At 39.0% G+C, this 12,391-nt stretch overlaps 1 protein-coding gene across 1 annotated transcript in view; it reads right to left on the bottom strand.

The window, feature by feature from the left end:
- Positions 1 to 10,625, bottom strand: part of bean1 (brain expressed, associated with NEDD4, 1) — a 37,991-nt gene extending 27,366 nt beyond the window's left edge. Inside the window, exons 1-2 of the mRNA XM_018693793.2 lie at positions 10,075 to 10,625; positions 3,662 to 3,781 (exon numbers count right to left, since the gene is read on the bottom strand). Of these exons, the coding sequence (XP_018549309.1) occupies positions 3,662 to 3,686 (25 nt within the window). The 5' untranslated portion in view covers positions 3,687 to 3,781; positions 10,075 to 10,625. The remainder of the gene's footprint in view (positions 1 to 3,661; positions 3,782 to 10,074) is intronic.
- Between the last annotated feature and the right edge of the window lie 1,766 nt (positions 10,626 to 12,391).

Genomic DNA, 12,391 nt, shown 5'->3' on the forward strand with positions numbered 1-12,391 from the left:
CCTTACACTGCGACTAGATGGGACCAAGCGCTGGCAGACGGATGGATGGACGGATGGGTGGACACAGAAGAGATAGGTGGATGAGATAGAAGGTAAAATGCCGTTAAATGCAGTTTTTCCTTCCATTTCCATAAAGCATGGGAATGTGATGATTGATGGCTCTGCGGTGGGAAGGCGAGGCGTTGTGGCGCTGCGCTGATAGATGGATAGATGATGTGTGCAGCAAGGGGGAACAGAAGGAGATTCCATTTCAGATCTGCCCTCATCTGATGCACGCTCATGCCAGTGCTCTAATATGTAGATTGTGTTTAGCCTTTATCTTTTGTAGTGATATGAGGGGGTGGGGGCATGAGAGTGCACATGAACACACACACACAAAGGCCCTTTCAGTTTACACTTTTTGAGCACATGGCATACACACAAATACTTTGTTTAAATGATCAGTAAATTTTTTATCACATGGTCACATCTGTATTATTCAAGGTTGTCCCTGGGTTTTGATGCACCAGGTACAATAATGATTGTGTTTGTTTGTTTAGTTTGGATATTAATCTTTCTGGTTCTTAACAACAATTTGTGTGATAGCCTTTTCATTTTCTTAATCGTAACATGCACAAGAAAATATCTGAAGTACATATTGAAAAAACTTGGTTTACTTATAAGTCAGATGTTTACTCTGCAAATGTTTACTGACTAACTTTCCATCTCCTCCTAATGTGAAGACAGATATGGATGTTTATGCTGGCAGTTGGGGACTGAATGCCCTTCTCTGGGGCACAGCAGCAGCAACCCTCGGGTAAACAGCTGGCATGTGGTACATGTCAGCCTTCTTTGCACATTACGAAAGCACCCAAAGGTGGGTCAGAGTAAACATATATATATGTGTGTGTGTGTGTGTGTGTGTGTGTGTGTATGTACGAGAGGTGGAAAGAGGTGGTTCACAACCAAAACCTGGATAGTGAATGCTCAATCAGCAAGACTATCCTCATGCTGACTCAGTTTTTTTCTCTTGCTTTTCCTGCTTCCAGCTCATTCCACCAACTGAAGATCTTCCATTTTGCCATGATCTCTATGAGCCAGTTGTCTAATTACTGAAACCTCTACCTTTTTAGTAACTTAATTCAGTTTCTCTTTAAGCCTCTCTCTTGATTGAAATAGTACTACTATCACTATTCACTCCTGCAGATTCATTGTACACCTAAATACCAGCATGAACATCATGTTAAAAACGAAGCAGCATCTGGGCAAGCACACACAACATCATAACAACAACCTACCAACACCATAGCAACCATCCTGAACACCCTTGCAACAACTTGACAAATTTAACCAACCACCCAGTCAGTATGTAACATTGGGACAGGTTAGTAAAATATCAAATTAACAGTTAGATTACTACTACTATACTACTTTTCTGAACTTTTCTTATTGTAATAGCTAGATACCCATTACTAAAGCACATGAAACAACAAGACAAGACAACATCAGCCAAATTTTATTTTCCTTAAGCTTGGAAATAGAACCACGTATTTCAAATCATTTGGTTCAAGTTTAATTGAAATACACCACTGATGTTAAATGTAACCATTTTTGATTCTTTGCGGTCTGATGTTATCAAATCATTTACATCATATGACTTGTTTCTGCTCTTTAAAGGCATTTTGGGGAAGTTTGAAATGCATTAACTAAAATAAAAGCAACTGAAGTAGATATGGGAAAGTAACAATCAAAAAAACCTTTGGAACATCATAATTTCCTGATGTCAAACAGTGTGAGATATCTAAGCTGTTTACTTAGAAAAAACAAGAAAAAGAAAAAATCAACCCATTTAAGTCAGTGATCTGTCAGAGGTGTGTTAAAATACTATATTTTCCACTAATGTCTTGCTCTAGCTGAATCATGCATGGCTGGACTCAGGAACCGGTCTTTTTGTGGGATGACACAGGGTTGTGTAAAATGTCAACCTGTACAATACATCACGCAAAGAAATACCTTGGCATATCTATAGAGCTGCCCATCCCAAAGCTTTTTATCTGTCTCTTTGCTCTGTTCTTTTATTCATCATTCTATTTCTTTTCCTAGGAGGGAAGCACTGTTGGTGGAGGTCTAAACGCCCTGGAGCAGACGGAGGGATTTCAGGTGTCAAGGGGGAGAGAGGAAGAGTCAGAGAGGGATGTGAATAATAGATCAGAGAGGGGAAAGGGAAAGTGGGAAAAAGTCGGGAGAAGAGAATGAAAGAGATATAAAAGGTGGGAAATGGAGAGAAGTGAATAGAGAGAAAGAGAAACAGATATAAAGGGGGTGTCAAAAGGACAGTCAGTCAGATAGGGAGGTAGCGGAGAGATGCAGAAGGAAGGAAATAGGATCAGTAGGTTTTCTTGGAGGGCAACCTGTGACATGAAAACACACATCTGTAAAAATCATCCATCTATCCATCCATCAGTCCATCTGTTCATGCATTCATCCATCCATCTGTTCCTCCTTCCCTCCATCTCTTCCCTGCCTCCAGTGTGGTCAGGAGTTGTTGCATAAGACAGCGATTCATCTTTTATTGAGATAGGAAGCTTCTATAAATATGTCCACCTTGTTCTCTGGAGTTTAAAAGCTCAACCTGTAATCCAGCTAAAAATAAACAGAGGATACCCACAACAACAACAAATCAAATTATATTGTGAAGCACAGATGACACAACTTCTCTTCTTTCTCATATTATTTCAGAGGGACAAGTATCTTCTGGAGTGTTTTTCTCTTGACAATAATTCTTTTTAATGTTTCCCTTAACACACTTTGCTTGTCTGCTGACAGAGGTCTATTTCTTACTGCTATGTAGAAATCAAATGCTAAATGCTAATATATTTATAATGGAGCTGCCAGCCGCTCCAACTGTGCCAATATTCATTATCTTTAAATGTGATGACCTGAATAACATGTGTGTGTTTTGCCTCAGAAGTTATTGGAAATTTTCAGACCATCAGGGACATCCAATATGACACAGACTGATCAATATTAACTGGAGGTTTCATACACGTCTCAATACTTGACTGATCAACATTTAACATGTTAATGTGTTATGTAATGCCTAAAATGGGAACATTTTTGTTTTCACTGGTTTTCTGTATTAATGTGCATCTAGTCAGACTTTACTTTCTTCAAATTAAAGTATTTTTGAAACTTTCTAGAAAAAAAGTTAGGAGTTTATTAGGATAGTAAATATATAAGTTTATCACTACAGGGTATTTGGTCTAAATGTATTTAAATCTAAACATAGGCATATCAGAGTTTTGATGTGTATTCCCCTGTTTATAACCCTGTATGCTGTCACCATTTAATTAAGATGACAACTGTTTAAAAAAAAACAGTAAGAAGCAATTCAATAAATCTAGATTTTTTAGAGAAATCTTTCATTTTAAAGATTAGGTTCCATTTGATATTAAATTTTAATATAACATTTTTTTTTTGCTGTCTTGTATTTTTGTTTTTCACATTCCCTCGCTTCCCTGGTGAAGTCTTTTCTCATCACATTACCCACATTACAATGTAAGAATCACACTTTGTGTCTCTCAAGAAAAATGTACAATAACAAATATCACTTAATACCAAGAGTCTAAATAAAGCACAAAAAACAAAGTGAAGGAGGAAGAGAAATGTCCGTGTTCCTTACCTGAGCAGATCAATTTCATCAGCATGAACCCCTGTTCACAGTGTTTCCTATTGGCACATCTCAACAGGCAGGAAGCCAACTTCAACTGGTCTCTACCACACAGAGCTGCTATATATGTAACTACAAAGGCAGAGAAGAACAGAGAGAGAGAGGAAGATCAGTGCATGAAATTGTGGGGCGCAGGCTTAAAGAGAGCAGGGGAAGAAAACAAACAGCGGGCAGGTAGATGGAGAATGAGAGAAATAAATGAAGAGAGGGAGAGATGCTGTGTTGAGACAAAGAGAGGGAGGGAACAGAGACTGATGTGCGAGTCACAACCTCCAAGCCCGGCTGTTTATAAAGCCCCAGGCAGTGTGTGTGTGTGTGTGTGTGTGTGTGTGGTGTGTGTGAGTGCGCGTGCATGTAAGGCAGTCAAGTGGCCACCCACACCACCCTGTGTGTAAATATGTGTGTGTGTTCATTGCGCTTTCCGGTACATGGCCACAGGGTTCAAATGTTCCAATCAATACCTGAACCACACACACACACACACACACATATATATATATATATATATATATATACAAACATGCAAATACTACTGCTTCACTACAGGAGAGTAATACTAACTCCAACTGCTCCTACTACTGCTAATAATAATATCCATATTACATTTTATTATTATGAAAAGCAAATTACATAGAACACATCAGAATCACACCTTATGAGAAATAACACGAGAGCTACATATGTAAATAAACTACTGCTTGTTGTTATAAATTTTATAGTAACTTTCCTATGGACATGCTTTCTCATTTTAACAAAAATTAAGTCTAAGAAAAGAGACACATCTCCTACCTCTCCCTCTTTCTCCGGAACAAACTGCCAGATGTTGTTAAATTCTTTTCTTATTTTAACCACAAACATGCTTGTAGTTTCTGTGATGCAGGTAAACAGTAGTGCCATTTAGGCTGAGTTTAACTCCTAAATTTAGCAATTGCTGGGCCTCTCCCAACTTTGAAGCTGCCATGCCCTTTCACTCTACAGAACATCAAGCTGTCTGCCCTGACATCGTTGACAACACTTCCTCCGCTGCCCTGTCCTCTGATCTTTCTCCCCATACCCCCACCTAAGCTACAGGCACATGTCATCAGTGCTCATAAATGGTACTGGACATCTTTGGATGTATGTGGTTGGACCTCTATCCTGAACTTTTTATAAAAATCTTTTTGTTACATTAATATTGGATAATCATATTGTTGGTTTATAATCCCATTTGTGTGTTTTATAGACTTATTTAATCTGGGAGGTTTAACTTAGAGCCACACTCTCTTCTGTTGGATGATTTTGTTTTTTTGAGTTTATGACTTCCTGTTTGTGTTTTTGTAATCTGCCATTCTTCACATACAGCTCTTGTTGCACCAAAAGAAGGGTAAGGTTTATTTTATTTTCTCCTCATGCACAAGTAGTTTTTCTTGTCTTTGTGAGCTTCTTTATCTTCTTAAGGATCATTACCAATGGTATAGAGGTGGTATTGTAGATGTGGGCCTGTAAAGCCCACTGAGACCCTGCATACAGTAATGGTCGTTACAGATAGATCTGAGTTGGGTAAACACATCCAAAGTTGTCAAACATATTGTCGCCGTCAAGTCAAAGCGATGAGATGTCACATTACACTTCTTGTAATTCTGATAAATCATGCACATTGTGTTTGATTTAATCCCCCACATCCTGTCTACAGACAGAGTGTGTACAGGAGCACTGATGCTTGTGTGAGAGTGTGTGTGTGCCTGTGTGCGTGTATGTGACTCATGTAAACCTACGATGCATTCTGCTTTGTTGTTACATAACTGTCCCTGCTCACACAGACAGATATTACAGACAACACACTCTGGCAGCTAGGCTGAACTATCTCTTCTCTCCCTTACACACACACACACACACACACAACACATACAGTGGGTTGTTCTCACTCCGGTCTTGTACTGTTGTGTGTGAGCGAGAGAAAGAACAGAACTCGCAGGATTTGTGTCAACTCCAGCCCGGCTGCACAATGCAGGCGAGCTACAGAGGAACCGCTACAGTAAGAGGAGTGAGCGAGAAGGAAACATAACCTCACTTAACCTCTTCAAAATAACAGTAAATGAAAGTTAAAGTAACATCAAAATCTAATCAAATCAAATAACATTATTTTTGTATTGTCTAGTAATTAGCTACAATGCAGGGTCTTAAATTACTAACACGCATTAACATGTTGTTGGTCTTTAATTCGTATGAAGAATATGAGATACTTGAATTCTCAGATTTAAAACATACATCTGTAATTTGTATTCATTTTGGATTTGACAGCAGTTTTTAAAAAAAATTTTTTATATCAACGTGTATGGGCATTTTGGTTTGTTTGTTTTTTCATTTTGATTACATTCATTTATTTTAGCAAAAATAAAAACACTTTAAACCATGCAATGCTTCTTTTGTACAACTTGTTGTTGGTAGGAAAGGCAGAATGTGCTTGTATTTGATAACATAATAAACATTCTTACATGTAAATATAATGTAACTAGTTATGTTTCAAGGTGAGCAATAAGTGTAGTCAGTTGTTTTACTGATATTTTAAGAAGTGCTGCCTTTGCTCCACACTGCAGGAAGATCTTTGCAGGAGGAGCTTTTATAGGCAAATTTCAGGAATTTCAACTGCTGCATTAAAGTATCTTCATAAGCTGATTACTGTCACCACAAACTGAGCCTCATTTTAAAGGAGAGGTTGAAGTTTTACATGATTTAACAAGGAGAGCCTCTTCAACTCTTGTTTCTGAGACATTATAGCTGGGTTTTTAAGAAAGGAAAGGAAAATAAACATCACCAAGCAAACTGAACAGCACACAATAGCTACAAAGACACAAATATAACCTCAAACATGCAGCACTCAAATAAAAGTTTCTATTGGAGGGAAATGAATGCATATTATTCTATTTTAATGAAGAATAAGTGAAAGGATTTTCAGAGGGATTTAGATTTTTATAGACTTGAATGCAATTTCAAAATGGAAATGATGTCATTTCTCCACAGACTTGCATTGCTTATAGTTGCCAACAGGAGTTTACTGCCAATTTCTCAAAATCGCGTATAAATGTCCTTAGAGAGAGTTTGGTTGGAGATGAAAGGCTTCTGCAAATCCTAACTGGACTAGCAGAGCAGAGTAAATACTAATAATAATAAAATACACTTCAGATTTCACAATCACAGAAATTCTGCTGCAGGACAAAGTGTTCCTGGAGATGAGATTGTTTAGGTAAAGCACAACACTTGATGACAAACATATGAGAGTAATTTCTCTTCTCTGTACAAAGCAACAAAGGCAGAAATGGTGTGACATCGCTATACTGTCACACAATCACACAGTGTCCTGAGGAGGAGGTTGGAGTTTCCACCCTGCTATGTTCCAGCAGTCAGAGCTGGTTACTCTTAACCTTGTAAATTTCCCCATTGTGGGACTAATAAAGGATTATCTTATCTTAAACCAAATAAGTTTAGTTGCCTAAGCTTAAACAAATCTTAATCATAGATGTTAGCAGATCACACTCATGAATTGTTTTTAGAACAATTTCAGGAATACTTCAAAGCATCCTCTTATGTTATGGTGACTTTTTTGATGAAATATGAAAGAGTGCTGTAAAAAGGCATTTATTGTGAAAGTAACTTGTCAAGTTGCCACAAAAGACTACCTGTTAACACATACGCCACTGTGCAGCGCTTGTAATACTCCAAAGATTACACAAAAGCAGGCAATGATTGGGGGAGAAAAGAAGGAGGGAGTGAGGGACGGGGCCAGTCAGACAAAAAGAAGCCAAGGGAATCAGGTATTGCCTGTAGCCACAACAGCACTCCATCATTTCTTCATTTCTCTCTCTGGTATTCCCTCTCTGTGATGCTCTCTCTCTGTCCCTCTCTCCCCCCTCTCATCCATCTCCTCCCAGCTCTCTCTGACAGTCTATTTGGCCCACACAGCCCTGTCATCCATTCAACCTGTCAGTCCTGGCAACGGCACCTATCTCCTACTGACTCGCGTTTGTAGCTGGGCAGGCAGGACCTGCGGTTAGAGCGTCTGTGCCATCACTGAACACCCGTGGGCGTAATTCCTGTGACGGTTCGGTCACAGAGTCGACCCCACAGTGAGAAGGTCAGAGGTTCAGTCCTTGTGGAATAAAGAGTTCATTCCTTGCTACAAGGTTTTCATGGAATCAACATTCACCCCTGTTATTGTATTTAACTTACTTTTTTGTGCTTAAACTTTATTTATTTATACTAGTAATTTCACATAGTTTTTGGTGCCATTGCTGTCAGTCTTAACAATACTTTACAGAGCTGAGCTCCAGTGACATGTGGGGGCATGACTTCACAGCAGAGTGGACAAGGCTCCAGGTTTAACAAAAAGTGGCTTTTCCTTCTCAAATAGTTTAGATGATTGAAATTTGTGCAAGATACTGGTGGCCATTTCATTTTCACTTTTGTTCCTGTTAAATATCATGCGTCATCCTAACTATTTGTTATTTGTATGCAAACAGAACAAACAAATTAGATGAACATGTTCTCTATTTCATTTATCTGCACCAAGCCACAAGCTTTAGACACTACTTACATTATATTAATTACTATAATATGCATCTATTTTAAACTGAGGCCTTATGAACTGTGGCAATTATATCTGAGAATTATACATCCATGAGCTAATTTCAATTTACTGAATCTGTCAAAGGGCTTTTCGTAGTGTTGACCTTCACAGCTGTGCAGAGTGCAGAGCAAAAGCCACAATAACGCAGTAGGGCTCTGATATCTTCTGGGGAGCCCAGCACTGAGACTGTATGCTGTCCTGAAACTCTGAGGCTTTTAGATCAAACTGTCACCCACTGTCACTGAAAAAGTCACACGTAATAAAACTGGAACTATGGCTTTTTACCACAGATAGCCACAGTTTTGCTGTGTCAAGGGAATTACTTTCTTTGTTGTAATGCACTTTATTTTTATCATCTATTTCCTCTCATCCAGTCTATATATTCTGCTTTTGTCTTGACCCATATGGTTATTATTGCGTCACCTGCACCTGTTTGGATTTCCTCTCTTTTACAGGACTTTAGGACTAGTTACGTGCAAGGTAATCTGAGCGATAAAGTAACCTATGAGAACATTTGGCCTGCATTCCTCTCTGCACTGTTACTGTAAGGTTACTGTACTTCACTGTTGAAACAAGAGAGTGAAAGTGTGTGGGAGGAAAGCTGAGCAAGAGAGAGATGAGCCTTTCCAAAAATCACTATAACACGCCTACAGTAGTCCTATAGGAACCTACAGTGTGATTGTTGTACTCAATAGTAAATTTGCTTAAACAAAATCATTTGTTTTAAGTAAATAACATGCATGTGGGGACTTGTTGTTGGATTGTAACTCATTAACAAGTGTATTTTTTGATTTACATTGCCTTTGTCCTTTGGTTTTGGAGAAGCAAACTGTCTGTAGGTGATCATATGGGTTGAGACTAATGACTACAAAAGACATCTCATACTTATCAAACCATCAATTGATCTCTTGTACATGTAAACTTCTGCATTCAAAATTTTTCCACAATTATTTATCAGGTTGTTTGTCCTATTCCAACATATATTTAGAGCAGAGGTGGAAGATGTCCTCAGATTATTTTAAATAAGTAAAAGCAGTGATGTAGAAAAAAGGCTACTCATTTACAAGTAAAAGTGCTGCATTAAAAATGTTTCTTAAGTAAGACTACAAAAGTCAGATCATCAACATGTAATCAGTATTATCAGGCCTATATATCAATTATTGGATCATTATTCTGATGTGTTCATGTGTAAGCAGCATTTTCATGTTATTGCTGACCATGGTGGAGCCAGTTCACATTTACTTTATTTATTACTGGGTGGTTAAATCTGAATGAATGTAGTATATTTTAGGAGCTGACCATGTTTTTTAATGCATTTCCTAATCTAAAAGATAACCAGGGACTATAGCTGTCAGAAACAGTACATTTAGTGAAGTATAACTATAATATTTTCAGAACTTGAGTAAATGCACTAAGTTCTATGTCACCAGTGACTTAGCTAATCCATACTTTATAGTATGTCAGTGTAGTATCCTGTTTGTGTATGTATTGAAATATTACACAATATCACTGTTGTACCAGAGGAGGTAAAATACTATATCATGACGATAATAGCACTGTTAATTAGCCATTGAGTACCAAAGATATTAAATACAATTGTGATTCCCCGTCCTAGTGTCACATTAGTGTAGTATATACATCTCTTATAGTTTTCAGATCACTACAGAGGAAGAGAGAGAGAGAGACTTTAGCTTGGGATGGGAAGAGAGAGACAGATAGAGAGATAGAGGGAGAGACAGAGAGTGCGACATTGGCTGCTTACCTGCAAAAATGTATGAATATGTGTCTTCGCGCTGGCAGGAGTCCTTTCATCAGCTCCTTACTGTCGCTTCACATCACTAACAACAGCAGCAACAACATCCCAGACTGCTACGAGTGCGGAGGTCCTCCCCTTCTCTCTCTCTCTCCCTCTCTCTCTCTTTCTTTCTCTCTCTCTCTCTCGGGACTTGGCCCACCTCCTCAGAATAGCGCTTCGTTAAACTCTCGGTGATACCCGTGATTTACCCGCACGATGATCAACACCGAGCAGAGACGCGCTCCGATCGTCCGAGCATCCCCCTCTTCCGAGCGGTCCCGTCCTCACAACCGAAACATCCTCTCCACCACCATCACCATCACCTTCATCATCACCACTGTCACCAACCCGCAGAGCTCTATGTTTCTTCTTCCTCTGTGCTCATTCCTCTGTCCATAGTATCATCATTATCATCAGATATCAGCGGCTTTTCTCTCCCCGCATCCTCAGCATCCTCGTCTGATTCTGTCCTCTGGATTCCGCGCCGTGTCTCTGTCCCGTGGCTCGGCACTGCAGCCCAGTAAGTGTGTCATGTCTGGGAAGAGAGGTGCATCATCCAGGGCAGGCATATACCGACGGTGGGACAGCCAGCCAGGAAATGCCTCACCAAAAAACTAATAGTGGTGATGCTCTAAAAAATGAGTGAAATTGTTTAATGTGCAGAAATCACCCTGAAGCTACATGTCTCCATTAGAATGTTACTGAACCCCAACATTTATTTTAATATCCTAAACTCCTAAATAGCCCCCACGGGTACTATACATGTATTTGGTTAGGCTACAGTGAAGCCGTACAAACATTGTTAACTGTACCATAAAGTGATATAATGTTGGGTATGCTAAAACAATCAAAGTAGACTATCTGGGCAAAAGTATGTGGACACCCGAATCCACATCATTCATATTTTAGACAGCAGAGTGCTTTAAACTTTGTGGAAACATTTTGAACAAAGACAAAGTCCAAAGTTTTCCCCAGTTTGGTGTAAAAGAACTTAGACAGAGCCCTGACCTGACCAGAACCCGACCCAGCACCTTTTGGATGAACTGGAACACCAACTGTGACCCAGGCCTTATCACCAAATGTCAGTGCCTGACCTCATCAATGCTGTTGTGCCTGAATGGGAACAAATCTCTGCAGCCAGGTTCTAAAATTGTGTGGAAAGTCTTCCCACAGGGGTGGAGGCTGTTGTAGCAGTATATTAATGCCCATGGTTTTGCAATGAGACATTAAGCAATGATATATACACTCACTTTATTAGGTACACTTCGTTTGTACCAGGTTGCTAGTATCCCATTTTGCCTTCAGAACTGCTGTAATTCTTTGTGGCATAGATGCAACAAGGTGCTGGAAACATTCCTCTGATTCCCTCTGATTCTGGTCCATATTGACGTAAGTATCATGCAGGTGCTGCAGATTCCCGTTAACGAGCAGTTGAACAGGTGTAATGTTCAGATGACCACGTATTTAAGATGTTTTAAGGCTCCACACCTATGCTGTATCCATACAGGTGATTTTAACTATTCTCTAAGTCTTTTTAGGACTGTGTGTAATGACTGTTTGACTGACAAATCCCTGATTTGAGCTTTTTGCACCTGCTAGAACAGGAAAAAATTATACCATTTTGATAGACCTTTTTCATAGCACACATTTTGTCAGTAGAATTAATGACAACTTAATTCCATGTAGCTGCTTTGTGACAGTTGAATAGAACAGAGAAATAATTAAACATTGGTGCTCGTCCTACTATGAAAAGTCAAAATGTCTGCATTGTACACAGAGTCCATGTAATCCCATTGTATTTCCAGCCATCTCCAACCAGAGCAAAGGTCTAATCAGCCAGAACTGAAAACACCTGTTTAGATGAGCAGAGTCTTTAAAAGTAAGTAACCTTTATCTTCAAATCATTCAGTCCTTGTCTATGGTCCTACTGACATACGGCATCAATTTTTCCTTTTTTTTAATGTCAGTTGGGGTTCAAAAAATCCTGTAGAAAAGACATTTCCTCAAATTACTCAAAACGTGCAGGTGTACTACACTGCATCTCCATGATATTTCAGAGGAAAATGTGGGTTTGATTACTATGATTTAAGTTCAGCATTGGATAATATACTGTAAAATGTTTTCAGTACCAAAACATGGTTTCAGCATAAGTACACACAGACCTCTACATATCATCTAAAGAATTTTAAAAGGGGAGAGAGGTTTGGGGAATTTTCCTAATCTCTAATGCCTTAACTACTACTAAACAAGTTTCAGCTTTGCTAATTCTCATCACCAGTAACAC

This window comes from Lates calcarifer, linkage group LG16_LG22 (genome assembly GCF_001640805.2).
Source record: "Lates calcarifer isolate ASB-BC8 linkage group LG16_LG22, TLL_Latcal_v3, whole genome shotgun sequence".
NCBI classification, from domain to species: Eukaryota; Metazoa; Chordata; class Actinopteri; family Centropomidae; genus Lates; species Lates calcarifer.